General features: G+C 37.6%; 2 protein-coding genes across 8 annotated transcripts in view; both read right to left on the bottom strand.

Moving 5' to 3' along the window:
• The window catches only part of LOC148851858 (NAD kinase 2, chloroplastic-like), a 34446-nt gene extending 29205 nt beyond the window's left edge, over positions 1–5241 (bottom strand). For 2 of the 4 annotated variants that reach the window (XM_088947166.1, XM_088947168.1), the window contains exons 1-2: positions 4786–5241; positions 648–2621 (exon numbers count right to left, since the gene is read on the bottom strand). In XM_088947166.1, coding sequence (XP_088803292.1) covers positions 648–2621; positions 4786–5043 — 2232 coding nt within the window. In that variant the 5' untranslated portion in view covers positions 5044–5241. Of the gene's footprint in view, positions 1–647; positions 2622–3849; positions 4007–4785 lie in introns of those variants that run through there. The other 2 variants (XM_088947167.1, XM_088947169.1) reach the window with 2 other exon arrangements.
• A 3561-nt stretch (positions 5242–8802) lies between these two features.
• Positions 8803–17961, bottom strand: part of LOC148851857 (ubinuclein-1-like) — a 46796-nt gene continuing 37637 nt past the window's right edge. For all 4 annotated transcript variants that reach the window (XM_088945981.1, XM_088945983.1, XM_088945982.1 and 1 more), the window contains exon 13: positions 8803–9991. In XM_088945981.1, coding sequence (XP_088802107.1) covers positions 9494–9991 — 498 coding nt within the window. In that variant the 3' untranslated portion in view covers positions 8803–9493. The remainder of the gene's footprint in view (positions 9992–17961) is intronic.

Genomic DNA, 17961 nt, shown 5'->3' with positions numbered 1-17961 from the left:
AATAATTTTTTCTGTTATTTGCATGGATGGTTACCACAACTGTGGTTTTCAATTGCTTTAGAAGTAAACATGGTTCAACATGGTAAACTTGTATATCAAGAGTGGACAATAGAAGCATGAGAAGTGGTTACCCATGATCTGTACTAAAAGGCCATTACCCATTGTTGGTCCCAGAGATTTGGGGTATTGATAGGGGTGGACTGTACATGGACATAACCTTTAGCTTTTTTTTATATATTTTTTGCACAAAGTAGCCACACTCAGACTCAAACCTGTGTTCTTGCACTTGTCAGCATAAATTTTACCACTACATCAAGCAACGTACCCTGTTAATGATCCATGCTGAGTAGCCAAATAAATGAAGTGAAAGTTAATGATGTGCAAACTGGAATTCAGCTTATGAAAATCTCAAATTTCCAATGCTTAGCTTATTATATTTCATCTTTTCGTATACCCAAACCTATAATTTACTTCTGTTTCTCTATTGTTTGCCATTACTCACAGTTGAACTATGATCATCTTCTAAATCTTGGGAACATCTGCAGTGTTACACAGTTATCATTCTTCAATGCCAATAAATAATTATAGTTACTGAATAAAGGTAAAGGTTATTTTTTTAAAAGAATACCAAGAAATTGACATAGTACCTTCTTAGTTTCTTCCATGAGCTCATGCCCCAATTTCTTCAACAATAGTACAGTTTTTGGTGTCGATTTCCACATAAGCATCTGCTGCTGTGTGCTGGGATGAGTGAAGGCAAGGGAGGATTCTGTTACTTTTTCCCTAGTGCAAGTAAATCCATCTGTACGGACTAAGAACATCTCTGCTTTCTTTCTTGATTGCACTCTTACAACACCAGTTGTAGAAGCACACATATTCCCATCAACAATTTCTAAACCATCACTAGCTGAAGCTGAGGCGGCTTTACCATTACCCATTTGGTCCTCCTTAACACTTGTAGATGTAATATTTATGTCCACATTATCCAGATGCTCTTTAATAGCTGTAGATGTAAGACTCTTTTTCAAGTTATAACACTTTTCAATCCCAGCAAGATCTCCCACTTTGGAAAATCCATTCACACTTGCAGAAATATAAATGGATCTATCTCCATCAGAAGAGTTTTGGGGCTCTGAATATGAACTTTTACCATGAAATGACCCATTTGAAATTCTTTCCTTCTCCAGCTCTAATATATGAGGAGTCCCAATACTTTCATTGTTCTGTTCTGCCTTTGTAATTGTCCCTCCAGAGAATTCTGATACCCCAAATCTTTTCCATTTATAATCTAAAAAAGTGGGAGGTGAGATCTTCTTATTTTTGAAAAACCTAGACATCTCTCTTCTGGAGAAAACATCACAGATTGGGAGCTGGGACTTCAGTGGATCAATTTCCCTCCAGAAGCCTTCAGGAGACCTTACCTCTTCTCCAGTGACACTAATCCCCTGTACTGATGTGCTATACTGAGAAGAAATAAAGTTCCTATGGGTTCCATTTCCAGTAAGACCTTTCTCCAGGGATAAAGAAACTTCACCAGATATCTCATTAGCACTGTTGGTGGCATTCAAACCCTTAAAAAGTGAAACATTCGCATTTTCCAAATGCATGCCTGCTTTTAGTTTGGATGATGTGTGTGGATCTCCTTTTCTTTCTGTATCTTTGGAATGACTTTCAGTGGGAATGGTTGGGTTATTTGAGACAGACTGCATATAAGAGCGAACTGTGTACTGCCTCCATCTTGAGACCATCGCAGAAGTCCTCCAAACACCTACCTGGCTATGAAGATAAAGTGGCCTTCTGTTGGAATCTGATACTAAGGATGCAAATTTTTCAACCTGATCCATTGAAGGTGCAGTTCTGACTTCAACTGGCAATTTTACCACTTCAACTTTTCCCTGCAAGACAGCATCATTAATAGCCTCTTGATAGAAATCATCCTTGACAATCTCTGCTCTAAGATCTACAATAGTTTTAAATCCTCTTTCTATTAACCACTTCAAACCTTCATCTGTTATTTGACCGCCCTTCCAGAAAGCTATTGAATTTTTGGATGTAGCATCTTCTTTAATTGTGGATAGATAAACAGGATCCCAGTTTGCAAACATTGTTTGGCAGGGATAATCATCCATACGAGGGAAACCAACATCATAACAGACATTCTTTAACCTCTGTAACTTCCTCCATACATTGGTACTTCTGCTGTCAGATGGTACCAAATAGTTCTCAAGAGCAATATGCAAACTCTCGCAACACCTTTTCATCTCACCCCTGAAAATGGCAAGTGGTGGAAGATTATCTTCCAAGGAATTTACATTAACAACTCGAAAGGAATTCATGGAAGCAGACCTCCCAGAAAGAACTTCTGCCCTTCCTTTATTTAGAAGAGCTACAATGGAACCAAGAACTGCTGCTACTTTGTCTTCCAACAATGGCTTCTCCTCTGATGGGAGGTCATACGAAACAGTACATTCTCCGGTCAATGGGTTGCATAATGTGTCCATGGTAGCAATATGAAGCTGCTCTGCAGCTCTAAAGATTCTACAATATGCTTCAATTTCAGCAATGTCCCCAGGGACAGGACCAATCCGAGACAACTGAGATGAATCTTGAGATTGGAAGGTCTTCAAATCCAAACAAACAATCTGTGTCAGTCTATGACTAGAGAAGTAATGCTCCTTAAGTCACTATAATTCCACTAAGCAATGCCGTGAGAAACAGCAGTTAAACTATCTACCTACAGAAAGATAAATTGTAAATTATCTGCTACACTAGAAATAAAAGAAAGAAGTGCTCAAATATTAAAACTCAAGGGAAGATGAGAGAATTATAATGTTTTTACACCAACGATCAGTACTTGGTCCATTGTCTTCTTGCATTAGTTAAGAATGAATTACCTAGACATTTACAGAAGGATATCCAGTGATTAACATTGTTTCTTAATGATAAAATATTGATTAATTAAGCTAAAGAAGGGATGAATGCAAAGCTCAAATAATGGAGAGATGCTTTAGAATCAGAATGTTTCAAGATAAGTTAGAATAAGATAGAATGCATGTATTGCAATTTTAGTGAAAATGTTAATAATAATGGTGTGCACTTCAGATTGATGATCAAGAGATACCCCTTACTAATTGAATCAATCACACATAATGAAGTTAAAAAGAACGCTGTCTATAGAATTAGAGCACGGTGGTTGAAGTTGAGAGGTGCATCTGCTATGCTATGTAACCAGCATATACCACTGAGACTAAAAAGAAAATTTTATGAGAAAACTACAAAACTAGCATTGTCATACAGGACAGAATGCTTGCAACTAAGAAACAACATATACAAGAAACAACTGTAGCTAAGATCAACAAATTGAAAGGCTAGAAATGACATAATTAGAAATGAACGTATTAAAGAGGACTTAGGAATAATAACCCCAATTGCTGACAAGGGGAGAAAAAGACAACTGAGATAGTCAAGCCATGTGCACAAACAACCAATGACTGCACCAATGAGGGGTGACTTGGCACAAGTAGAGGGCTCTAAAATGGCATGGGGAAGACCAGATAAAACATAGCCTCAAGTGGTAAGAAATTGTCTAAGGACTTGAAATTTGACAGAAAACATGGCTCTTGATAAAGCACAATGCATACAGGATTTTGTAGGAATCCTTAAACAGTTGAATTAAGAGGTTGAGTTGAGTTTAGTTGGATACATGATTATATGCTGAATTCAGAAGATACAGCTATAAATATGTAGAGGTAATCATGATAAGATAAGCATAAGCTCTCAATTGCTCAACAGAATCACCATCATCATCATCTAAATGGCAAATACAAAATAAAGGAGAGTAATTCTTACAAATGGCAATCCAATTTGTTGATCTCTTCCCAGTTTCCATATATATTTCATTCTCCCAAGGAAACAAGAAAAACAAAAATAATGAGAAAATAAACTGCTATTTCCATCCAAAAACTGGTAATAAGTATTTTCCCCACATAAATTCCTATATACAATGGAAAATCAGTTGACAGGTAAGCAAGTAAACATTTGTAACACATGCATTAGATCTGTATCTTCTTGACAGTAACATCTTCTGAACAGTCATATGTTGACTGTATATTCCCATAGCCAATAAACCTAAAAGTACATTAAAGAGAGGGCTTAAATCGCACATATCTACTCATATAAGATGCATCTTTCAAAAGCCCCCAGATTGGATAGAATGTAGCAGCATGATAAAAGGCATGAGATATAATACCAATGCCTACAATAAACAAAGTATTCAGGTTTCTACGACCAACTGGTTACTCGCTTATTATGATTCAAAGGTTGGTAATTAATACTTCAACCTTTAAAGATATGTTTCGTTCTACTGGAGGTTCAACTCCCTATATAACAATTAAACTTTTCTGGTACCGATTCCACTTATAGGATATGGGAGTGTCTTAATGATTACATTTTGGTTCTTTGTTGAAGCCAAAGGAAAAAAAAAAAAGAAATTAAGTACTTGATCTCATTGGCAAAACTAATGGTCCTCAAGTCTAAGAATAAACACTAATTTGCAGAAATCCTAACAAGAAACTAATGGTCATCAAGTCTAAGAATAAACACTATTTTGCAGAAATCCTAACGAGAAAGTTACATATAACAAGAATAAGAACAAAAACAAGAACAATATATGTTCTTCTACCTTTACAACAAGAAACAATAAAAGAAACGAATAAACAAGAAAAAGAAAAAGAAGAAATTGATAAACATTAATGTAACCCCAAGCAGGCAATATTGAAGCATTACCTGAGTGTCCAAATGAATATCCGACGAAAAGAAACCAGAAATTCCAGCTCGAGTAACGAAATTAATCCCATGTCTCTTCTTTTTATGGGAAATAACTCTAATTCGGTCTCTATTTTCCTTGGTCAATCCAGAGCACAGTGAAATCTTTGATTGGCAAGTTTTTCCAACTACAGTATAAGAAAATCGACTCATGTCAAACACGAACAAACACCCAATCCCATGAGATTGGTTGAAGCAACAACATCCCACTACCACCATCTCCCTATCCTCTTACGAACTCAGAAGAATTTAAAGCGATATTAATAGCGGTAAATCATTTCACGAGAGAGAGAGAGAGAGAGAGAGAGAGAGAGAGAGAGAGTTGGACCACCACTGCACCGTTAATATCCACGAAATTGGAGTGTGGAGAAGAGTCGAGCGGTTAAGACAAGACGCCCACTCTCTGTCTCTCTCTCCGATTCCGTTGGAATCGAAGATTTGGGACAATATAGCGTTTTGGATCTTCAGATGGATCGGGCTGGAATTTATGGGTCTGAAAAGGGACTGGATCCGAACATGATCCATGCAACCCTATAGGGCATATCGAGAAGCCATGGCACGATACGTATCGATCCATACGGACTAATATGTATTGATAGTTTGACACTTTGCAAATGGCCTGATAAGACTGGATTTGCTTTTCACATTAGCGTGCTTCTCACCAATTTCACAGATTTACAATCGCACATCGAGAATATCTCCCGTATTTATACATTGTGATGGACAGGCTGTTGGTGTATGGGGGAGGAAATCCGAATTTAGCTAAGGCCAGATTTGTTCACACAGCATTCGAAACCGTCACATCAGAAATATATCTCGTCTGGTTGCATATTCCCAATCCTTTGGCAGTCTTCGGTTCTTTTTCTTGCTGCCAGGTTGCTTCAAAGAAGATAAATAAAAGGGGAATCGGATAAATATCGATTTATTTATTCATGAATATGTGGCGGGAGTTTTATTTACCGATTAAAATATTCCAGCTTTCTTAAACAGAATAAATAAGAATTTAGAATTATTTATTTTTATCAATGTTCGAATGACTGGTAAAAAAAATTAGATGATATTTCAAAGGTATTTGCATTTTTTTAAATGTCATTTAAAATGTTAAATTGGCACATTTTAAAAGTTTAATTATTTAATTATCCAAAATACATGATACTAATCGAAAATTTTTCCAAGCTTTATTGACGATTCCGAAGAAAGTAGGTTTTATGGCAACGTCAGTCTTGGATCCTCTAATCAGATGGTTGATATAAACTGTGTGATATAAGAGTCAGGTTTTAGTCAGCACATTACATGGCAGTCACCAAGAGGCTGAGATCCTCTAATCAGATGGTTGATATAGACTTATTCCCACCACGTGCTGCTATTTTTAATTTACCTTTCGGTGCATCCTAGTCCTGAAGGGCCAGAAATATGGCTGTCAACGGATTGGGTCTGGGCCGGTTTTAGGGAGAACCAGTCATGAACAATTATTAATCGGGACAACAGACCCAGAACTATCTCAATTAGTGGTCGGGTCCTATCAGGTCATACTTAATAAACCCGATTGTTTTCAAAACTATATTTATTTATTTAAATAATAACTTAAAATGTAAGTTTTGATAATATAATCTAAATAAAAATGATAGTAAAATATTAAATTGTTTATATGTTAAAAAATTAAACATTTTAACTAATATTATCATATATATTATCTATCAAATTTATCATTTCAGACACAATATAAAAAATAAATAATATAATAAAATTAACAAACTCACTATATATTTAATAAAATAATTGCTTTAGATTCTTATCAATTTGGGACAAGCAATAGAATCAGAACCAAAATAATCGGCTCGATTTGGTTTGGGCAGTCCAGCAAAACCAGACTTATTGACAGCCCTGCCCAGAAACACTTCATCTCCAAAGTCCAAAATAAATGGCACAACAATCAGCTGGTTGGTTAGGTCTCCTATTGGTCGTAGCGGAGACTTGGGTTGGGGGATGGGCAACCCCCAAATCCCCAATCTATCAAAAATAAATGGTGCAAGTAGATCTTACTCTTGGTTCACATTGACCAAGAATCCCATGTTCTTTTTTTAGCTTTATGTAGGGACATGGAAAATTCTATTTTGCTGGGTATCACTTTCACTTACCCATGAAAGTAATACCCATCTTCTAGGTGGGTAAATAACTTTCTCACATAGGGGGAAAGTTACTAACACTTGATTTAATGATGGATTTCTATGACTAAAATGATCATTGCCTTATTTACTTGAGAAATAAAAAAAATATGGGTAAATGCACTTACCTAGGTGAGTGTTTCCCATAAAAAACTTACTCAGGTAGTTGCATTTACCCTGATAAGTAACTCACCGAAAAGCAAACAGGGCCTAAAAGTCCAATTTCACATTCCTTTTCGGTTTTCAATTCACAGAATCACAAGTCAATATTCCGGTAAGTGTTTAGATCAGACCACTAAATATGCAAGTCCCAATTTGAATATTAGACCATCCGGTTCAGAACTCTTCTTAGAAAAAGTAGAATAATGGATTTCATTCAACTTTTAAGCCATTTGAGAATCACACACTTTGTTATTTAGGGGGCATTTACAACATGAATGTTAGTTTTCATTTGTTCTTGGAATTGCCACACAATAAAAAAGCCAAAACATTTTCTAAAACCTGTTTTTTATTTTCAAAGAAAAAAATAAATTGGTCTTGTTTTGAATAACAATACATGTTTTTAATTTTTAGAACCATTAAAATAATAGTTTTAAAAATAAAAACAAATTTCCTAGTTAGAAATTATATGATTTATGGAACATGATATAATGATATTAAGGGGCCCTCTACAATATGAATGCTTTTGTTTTCAGTAATTGCCACATCAATAAAAACAAAAAATATACATATATTCTCAAATTCTGTTTTTGTTTTCAAAGGCAAAAACAAGTTGGTTCTTTAAATAAAGGGTTCAACTATAATATCGAAAAGATATCATATCTGAAAAACTTCTCACCAGTCACCTAGAATTATTAATGGATAGCGGATCAGGTGTTATTTATCAAAATTCATGGGTGGGGTTTGATTGGTCAAAACTCTTCCCATAGCATATCTTTTCCGCATCATAGATTTTCCCTTAAATAGATTTGTTTCAAAACAAAAACAAACTTTGTGATGTAGAAATTATATGATTTTTGGAACACAATATTAAATAATTAGATGAAAACATGTTCTTGAAACCAAGAATTTAGTAACATATGTTTTTGTTTCAGTTTTGAAAATAAAAAATGCACATAACCAAAGCCATGCTTTTTAGTGTTATTGTTTTAAGAAATTTTACGTTTTCGGATCAGATGGTTTTGATTTACTTTTGAAACCGGCAACAAGAAAAAACAATTCATGTTCTAAAACACCCCCTAAATAACCACATGAAACATTGAAACCATAAATTCAACAATATGTTTTTTGTTTCGATTTTGAAAGCAAAAAACACAGAGAACGAATAACATGTTTTTTTGTGTTTTTATTTTGAGAAACAACTTGTTTTTAAACCGGATGATATTGAATTATTTTTTGAACCAGCAACAAGAGCAACAAGAAAAACAATTCATGTTGTAGATCGCCCCCTTAGATTTCTTGCCAATATGTGGAATCCATATCCATCGGCCATCGAGTCTGGTTACCCAGTATCACCATTTGCAACTAGATACAACCAAAGTCGGCATCTCCCCACCTGCCTCAAGCAAGAATGGTTTTGGAGCTCTACCGTGGCACATTAACAGCATAACCACAAGGATCCAATTGATTGGTGTTGAATGTTAGCATGTTGCTAAAGGTTGAAGGTTGGAGGGAAACAGCATGGCGGATGAATAGATGTTTATCCTCCTTGGAATTGAAGCTGGATCACCTAATGCACGGTTTGAAGGTAAATTCTAAATACTAAACTGTTGATAGCATTAGTGAAACCAGTAATCGGACAAAAATCATCAAATTTTGAGGAATAGTCAATATTCAACCCACCCAACCAAGGCTAGATGCAGATGGAGTTTCATATCACCTGTTTATGTTACAATTGCTGCAAGTAATGTCTGGGTTTGGAGTAGATAACCCCAGGCTAAAAACTTCATTCTGCTTCAACACTGAAACCCACCTAATCAGTATCAAGCTACAGATATTAGTGAACTGTTTTGGGGTATGGGGACTCTGAAAAACCTGAACGAGATCCTTTAATCTTATCATATTTACACAAAAGACATGCAAGGGATAGCACACCTTATGCTACTTTGGAACTGTTACAACTCACTGTCGAAATAACAAAAAGGTGGTTTCTCGTTAAGATGAAAGTAATATCACTGGTGGTCGCCAAAAATCAATCCCCCTTCCACTTCATTGTTCAAACTTCAATGGCCCTTCAAGTTGAAACTGCAAGAGAACATTAAATATCCACCATTTCTACTTAGAACTAACCTTTAAGGCATCAGATTGAAGATCACCTACTTCTGAGTCAACCGGCAATCCAGAGGATGATAATGAAGGACCCAGTTGGGATTAGGGCAAGTGATGAGAGAAATTCTGCTTCTAAAACTTTTGCAACACCTCTAAATAAAGCAGAACCAGTTAGCGCTCCATGTTACCTTTTCCAAGATTTCGAGTGTAAGATGCTTGATCAAAGACAATTCACATCAGCTGGGTTGTTCAGAACTAGGAAGGCCAGTTGACTGAACACTTGGTTTCTGCAATTGATTTCCAGCCTGCTTGGGGAACTTGTGCTTTTCTTTAACTTTTTGTATAGACAACTTGTCTGCATGGTAATGGACTTCACCGAAGATTGATTCTGGCTTCCTCTTAAGCTTCTTCTTTACCAATTTGCCATCTGTTCCCCTAACCTCATCCAGGAAGGTACCTGAACTATCTTTGACCTTCTCTTGCTTTGGCGGGCGATCCAAATTTAAACCATTTGTTGATGAAGTTAGCACTCTACCAGGGGCCGAAATGTGCTGACTAGCAGCTGTCATGTTTGAAGTCATCCTGTTGGGTGAAGTTAAAACATGGCTACTTGGATCATACACAAGCCTCTCTTGCAGAAACCGAGGCTGAGCAATTGTACTAGTTTCACCATGAACAATCTCTTCTGTCCTTGGAGTACTGGACAACTTTTTTCTTCTGATCTTCTCCTGATCCTGTACATAAGAATAAGCCAAACATCAAGATTTGCAACAAAGTCCACTTGGAAAGAAATTTGTACTCTCAGAAATAATACTCCAAGCAGGGCAAATTCATTTAGTATACTCATGGATTTTGTTACAAGGTCCTTTCTATACTGCATAGTTCCTGACTATTTTCTACCAGGCTTTACAAGCCTTGACACGTCCACTCACATATCACTATTTAGCATGTCTGATAAAGGAACAGAAACAAAAATTAAAAATTAAAAATTGCCTAATGTTTGGCCAAACCAACTAATATAGGGTCGCCTCTGAAACAAGAGCATTTTGAATTAATTTTGCCCAAATATTTCAAGATTTACTTCTGTAATTTGCTATAGAATACAAAAACACTAGAGTACATACACATGCTTAGTCTTTTTGACTAGGGATGACAACAGGTCAGGTTCGACACAGGTTTGTCCCAACTCTCAACCCAAAGCCGACCAAAACCAATTATATGAAATTGGACACTAAACCCAATTCAACCCATCCCACAAATAGTATACCTACTCAAACAAGGCTATATGTACAAATGCTTCAATGTTATAGACAATATCAGCAGGTCAGCTTTGCCACAGGTTCGTCTTAATCAAACCAGATTAACTCTGACTCAACCTTAACCCAATAGGGTCAGATCAATGCAGATTTACCACTTAACCCAACCCACTGACATTCCTACTTATGACATTGAAAATAACTTGTGCACATTTTTGGTACTATGAAAGCAGATAGTTTGTTAATTGGCAAAGGAAAAAAAGAAACAGTTTCTACTACATTCAATGCTGTCGATGTAGCTAGGCGATGTGGTGATTAGTGCTTAGACACCGATTAGTCAACTACAATAGGAGATATGTTAAAATTTTAAGGTATTGATGCGATATATAAATCAATATCAATACAAACTGCAAATGTTTTTATAGCCCATTTCATTCTTTTCAGTGTCAGATCCATTGCTAAATTATATTTCCTAAATCATTTTTCACTACTTCAGCCCCCCTAGTTCTTCTGGACCCTTCAACTTGTAACAAATTACTTCTTACCAGTGTAGTAGATGGTCCTTTCTACACATGACCAGACCATTGGTCTACTTCCGCTCATTTTGTCACATATTGGAGCTACTCCATCCTCATCCCTAAAAACACCTCCAATCCCTGAATGACCAATGACCAGGATTCCCCCTCTACTTCCATCAAAGTTTAGTTTTAAGAATCCAGCAGGTGGGGGGTCCAAGAGACACTCATTACTGGTTTGATCTGGGTACAATTTGCAATCTCACCCCACTTCCTAAACATATCATCCACTGTGTAATCTGTGAATAGCTCAAGGGATTACAGCCCTCAGTTCTTCAGCCCCTCTCTCAACCTCTAAGAACTGGTGGATTGACTTAAGACTTTGAAGAAAGAAGCACAAGAAAATGAGCTAGTGGGGGTAAGAGTCCAAATTCCAGAATCCACCTTACTAGGGTCTAAGAAAACACTATTCAAGAATTTCAAGGAGGCTCGAAATACTATCGAGGTCTGAGTCCCTCACAACCCTTCTTAAACCCAAGTTCCATCCAAACCCAGAATTGGAAGAAGGGGTGATGAAAGAAGAAACTGGCTCATTTTTAAAATCAGATAGAGCATACAAAGAAGGAAATAGGTCCTTAAGAGGGACATTCCCCATCCAAATTTGTTCCCAAAATTTTATAGGGTTACCTGAACTCAAATCATACCTGATAAGAGGGGAGAATACTAGCAACAACTCATGAGTGGCTTTCCAAGGTGAAAGGCTTGTGGTCCTAGCTCTGATTCCAGCATCCCATCCATTTTTCTCCAACCCATGTATGATTGCCACTATTCTATCCCATAGCTTCTCCTGCTCCAATGGAAACCTCCACAACCACTTCCCCAAAAGGGCCATGTTCCTTTTTCTAATGTTCCCAAGCTCCAAACCACCACATTTTTTACTCCTGGTCACCACCTCCCAGCTTACTCTATGATCCCTCTTCTCCTCTCCCAGCTCCCAAAGTAAACCTCTCATCATCCTCTTCAATCTGCTAGAAACCTTCATTGGGATTTTGAACACTGACAGTAAGTAAATGGGTAAATTTGCTAGAGTGGCCTTAATCAATGTAGTCCTTCCACCAAGAGAGAGAAATCTTTTTTCCAAGAGACAAGACTCTTTTCAAATCTTTCCACCACCAGGTTCCAGAAGCTCTCTCTTTTAGGGTTATCACCTGATGGCAACCCTAGATAATTCAATGGCCATCCTGAAACTTCACACACTAGCACTTCTACACACTCCCTAATCTCTCCTCCTCCACATTCACACCCACTACACAATTTTTCCCAAAGTTCACCTTCAAGTTTGACATTTGTTCAAAAAGTTGTATCGCCAACTTCATAATCCTGATGAAACTCACATTACCTCCTTCACAGAATAGAATCATATCATCAGCAAACTGTAAGTGGGTAAGGAGGGTTTCCTCCCTTCCAACTCTCCAACCTCTAATGAGGCCCCTAGAATATGCCCTGTGAATCAACTTCCCCAGAACATTAGCAATTAGTATGAATAAGAATGGAGATAGGGGGTCTCCTTGTCTTATACATCTAATGGCTAGTAAGAAATCTACCACTGTCCCATTCACTAGCACAAAATAATGACAATTCCAAACACATCCCATAATCCATTTGCACCATCTAGCCCCAAACCCAAATTTGCTCATAACTTTCTCCAAAAAATCCCAGTCCACCAAGTCATAAGCCTTTTCCAAATCCAACTTACAAACCATTCCCTTCTTTCTATCCTTCTTGAAATTCTTCATACTCTCATTAGCAATGAAGATTTGATCAATAATATGTCTTCCACTCACAAAAGCTCCTCGATTTTGTGCAATGATGTCTGGCAATACTTCCTTCAATCTCAAAGACAGAACCTTCGCAATAATATTGTATAGGCTATTTACCAAACCGATTGGTCTGAAGTCCTTTGGGTGGGATGCATCTTTCTTTTTTGGAATCATGGCTATAAAGGTGGAATTCACACCTGGGTTAATAACTCTTCTCCTATGAAACTCCTCAAAGACCAACATAAGGTCCTCTTTCAAAATATCCCAATAGTCTTGATAAAAAGCCCTTGTGAATCCATCCGGTCCTGGAGCTTTTGCTCTTCCATAGAAAATACAGCCTCCTTGATCTCTTCCAAATCAAACCTTCTCCTGTTGTCCATCCCTACATCTGGCTAGTCCATTCCTTCGACCCACACCCCTCTACTTACAAGCCTTCTTAGAATGGATATGAAGTGTCCTACACATGCCCCCGTAATCTCCTCTTGTTGTGTCAACTCAACTCCATCCACTACCAATTTGGAAATAAAGTTTCTCCTTCTCCTTCCATCTACCATAGAACGAAAAAACATGGTATTTCTATCTCCCTCTTGCAACCATTTACAACGAGATTTTTGCCTCCAGTTAATTTCCTCCTTATGTAGGCAGTCCTCTAACTGTCTTCTCAACCCTCTTTTGTGTTCCTTGTCTTCCTCTCCAAATTCTCCCCTTTCTTCTTTAGCGTCAAGGCTCTCAAGTTGGTCCAACAAAGCTCTCTTTCTTTCTTCTACCCTGCCAAACTCCAAAAGATTCCACTCCTTGATCTTTGCTTTCAAAAATTGTAGTTTCTTATGAAATCACATCCCCTCCCATTCCACCATTGGATTACACTCATTCCACCACTCCCTTACTCTTTTGGTAAACCCGGGATGGAGTAACCACATATTTTCAAATCTAAAGGGGTAGATCCTCCACTCCTTTCCTCCTTAAATATCACTATGGGCCAATGATCAGAGGTCACCCTAGGAAGAGCTCTAGATGCCAAGTTCCCCCATTGTTCTTCCCAATTCAAAGAGAACAGAAACCTATCCAGCTTGGAACAAATGGGACTAGATTGGAGGTTTGACCATGTAAATGTCTTGTGAGTTAGAGGTATCTCTTTGAGCTCAAAGGCATCCACAAGCCTGTTAAACTTCTTCATGCTACTTGTCACCCTCTGAATAGTATTATCGGTTTCCTCCGAGTATCTGATCACAATGAAGTCCCCACCCACAAACCAGGTACCATCCCATAGCCCTCCAACATCAGCCAATTCCTTCTTCACCTACCACCACTTCCCCCCTTTCCTTTTATCTCCTTTTACCCCGAACTACTTATCGCCTTCCATATCTCTTTTCAATCTCTCAACTTTACTCAATTTTCTCTTTTTTGTTCAGGTATCATTCTTCCTCTTCTATAAGTCATCTTCCAGCACATTCAGGTCTTCCATCTTACATCCCAGCCATAGTTGTCAAGACGTCGCCTAGGCGGGCTTGGTTGGGCGCCTAGCCCAAACGCCTTGACTTTTAGCAACTAGGCACCGCCTAGGCGGCAAAAATGACAAGGCTGCGCCTTTTATACTATCATTTATATTGCGGTATCTTATTAATGTATGTGTTAATACATTTTATTATATGCATAAATATCAATTATACTTTGTTTTAATGTTTTACTATTGAAATTTAAAAGATCAAAGGGTTTTGAGAAGAGAAAAAGAAAGAAAGAAAGAAAAGAAAGAGGAAAGAAAGAATAGAATAATAAAGTTAATTTTTCTAATTCTCTCTCTAATTAAATAAAGCATAAACTCCATCCTTGCTTTTTCTTTCTATTTTACTTTCCATCTTGAATATTTATCATATAAAGTTGATAACCATCTATAGTGGCTAATTAATATGAATTTTCTCTATTAAATACTTATTATAGTAGTATTATTTTTGAAGATAATGAAATTAATATATGCAAAAGATTCTTATCTTTTAGATGTGATAATTTGCCACATATTTAGAGGAAATTTAATGATCTTAATAAAGAGAATTGTTATTTTTTCAATTAACATACATGTTGAATGGTATATAAAACTAGGAAACCAGCCAAAAGTCAGATTTTTATATTATAAAATTTTTATCGCCTACGCGCAACTAGGCGCCCCAGTGTCACCCAGAATCGCCTAGACGCCTTGAAAACTATGATCCCAACTTCCCCACAAATTCTGCTATCAGGTTTCCCCAAAAATTCTGCTATCAAGCCCTCTTTCCTAGATTCCTCCCCCATTGTCCTTTCTACATATTCCCCTCCAACTCTACCCTCCTCTCCACTAATCCCTCCCCTCTTCTCTCCTCTCCACCCTTCCTCCATATCATATTTCCTCCCTCCATCACTGTTTTCTACACATATACCCCTCCATCTCTGCCCTCCTTTCCTTCCCCTCCTCTCCCTTGATCCCTCCCCTCCTCTCTCCTCTCCATCCTTCCTCCATGTCATGTTTCCTTCCACTTCCTTAAACACTCTTTCAATAATTTCCCACACTTTCTCATTCCTATGCCTCCCTTCCCATGCCTCCCCAATGCCCTTAGATGTAAACCAGTCTCAAAAATAAGTGTAAACTTGAAAAATTAGAGAGAAAAAGGAGGAAGAAAAGTAAGAGCAGCAGTACAAGAGAAGAATATGGAGAAAAGAGGAGGAAGAAGAAAGATTCAAATAATCCTTCCCTTTCTTCTCTAATTCTTTTTACTAAAAATTAATGTTAATATAATTACAAGTACACCCTTAAGTGGGCGACCAGATAGGCAATAACATAAAGAGATCAAACAAAAAGAAATAATTGGCTCATTAAGAGAGGCCCATTAGCTAACAGGAAAATAGAAAAAAAAAATTACAAGAGAAGATACTAGGACCCATTCGGCCCAGACTCTTTATACTCCCCCTCAAGCTGAGCATAGATGTCAATCATGCCAAACTTGCTTATAAAGTGTGTCATTTTCCCACTCAAAACTCCCTTTGTCAAGATATCAGCCAATTGTTTGTCTGATGTGATGAATGGCAAACAAACTTCTCCTGAGGAAACTCTTTCCCTTATAAAATGTCTATCAAACTCAATGTGCTTAGTTCTGTCATGTTGAACAGGATTACGTGCAATATTGATAGTTGCTTGGTTGTCGTAGTAGAGCATCATTGGCTTCTCATAATCAACCCCCAATTCTTCTAAAAGGGATTGTAACCACAGTAATTCTGACACACCATGTGCCATTTTCCTGTATTCTGCTTCAGTTGAGGATCTAGCAACTACAAACTGTTTCTTACTCCTACATGACACAATGTTCCCAGCGACCAGAGCACAATAACCTGAGGTGGACCTCCTATCATCAATACATCATGCCCAATCAACATCAGTAAAAGCTTCCAACTTAATGTGTCCATATTTGGCAAATAGAATACATTTCCCTGAAGTACCTTTCAAGTAACACAGAACCCTTTCTGCAACAGCTAAATGAGTATATATAGGATAATGCATAAATTGACTAATAACACTTACTACATAGGAAATGTCTGGCCGAGTTATGCAAAGATATAACAACTTCCCAGGCAATCTCTGAAACACCCCCTTGTCAGATAAAAGGTCACCATCTATAGCAAAAAGCTTATGATTGGGATCAATAGGAGTGGAGATTGGTTTAACTCTAAGTTTAGCAGCGTCAACAAGGAGGTCAAGGACATATTTACACTGAGAAATGAAGATAACATCCTTAGATCTAACAACTTCAATGCCCAAAAAATACCAAAGATCTCCCAAATCCTTGATCTCAAATTCAGAGTTAATAAATCTTTTGAGTTTACTGGCCTCTTGAGTGTCATTACCCATGACCACAATATCATCAACATAAACTATCAAAAAGGTCACCGGAGAGCCATTTCTCTTCAAGAACAGGGTATGGTCAGATTGAGTTTGTGTAACCAAATGAGACAAGAGCAGCCCTAAACCTCTCAAACAAAGCCTGAGGAAACTATTTGAGACAATAAATAGATTTCTACAGTTTACACACCTTGCCTTGCATTTCCTTCCCATACACCCCTAGAGGCAAAAACATATAGGCCTTTTCAAATAGGCCTCCATTCAATAAGGCATTTTTAACATCAAACTGGTGTAGGGGCCAATCAAAAGTAGCAACTAGAGATAACAAAACCCGGACTAAGGTCATCTTAGCGACAGGAGCAAATGTCTCAAGATAGTCAATACCATACATCAAAGTGTAGCATTTAGCAACAAGCCTAGCCTTAAACTTCTCAATAGATCCATCAGAGTGATGTTTAATAATAAACACCCATTTACAACCCAATGGTTCCTTCCCTTCAGACAAGTCAACAATATCCCAGGTATGGTTCTTATGCAAAGCATCCAATTCAGACATCATAGCATCCCTCCATTCAGGTCTAGATAAGACTTCCGATACGGACCTGGGTATCACATGGGAAGAAACACAAGCAAGAAAAGAGTAGTAGGAAGGAGAGAAAAGGTTGTAAGACAGGTATTTGGAGATACAATGGAATGTACACTTCCGCTTGCCATTGCGGAGAGCAATAGAAAGGTCAAGGTCTAGGAAAGATGTAGATGGGTCAAAGGAAGGTTGACCTGTTACCTCAGTAATGATGGGAGGAGCAAGAGGCTCTTCTGTAGGAGTGGAAACAACTTGCCCATGTCTGAATCTGTGCCTTTGGTACCACCTTTGGAGAACAGGATAAAAATGAATTATAGGAGAATGAGGTGGAGGAGGAATATTGGAGGTAGGTCTAGTGGGAGAAGTTGACACCTCATGAGAGGACTCGAGGAATGGGAAAAGGAACAGCTGGAGACATAGCAAATGGTTCTTCAGATTTCTCCCCCTTGGGAGAAATACTAAAGAAAGGAGTCAACTCGGAAAATGTGACATCCCGAGATACAAAGTGGGTGCCACTAACTAGATCAAAACAGCAATATCCCTTTTGTGTGGAGGCATATCCCAAAAAAACACATTTATGAGCCTTGGGTTCAAATTTGTGCCTTTGATGGCTGTGAACATGCACATAGCAAGTGCACCCAAAAACACGGAGAGGAAGAGAAAAA

This window comes from Nelumbo lutea, chromosome 5 (assembly GCF_056320005.1).
Source record: "Nelumbo lutea isolate HS-2025 chromosome 5, American lotus-T2T, whole genome shotgun sequence".
NCBI classification, from domain to species: domain Eukaryota; kingdom Viridiplantae; phylum Streptophyta; class Magnoliopsida; order Proteales; family Nelumbonaceae; genus Nelumbo; species Nelumbo lutea.
The sequence above is the reverse complement of the archived record's forward strand: the minus strand, read 5'-3'. Positions and strand labels throughout refer to the sequence as shown.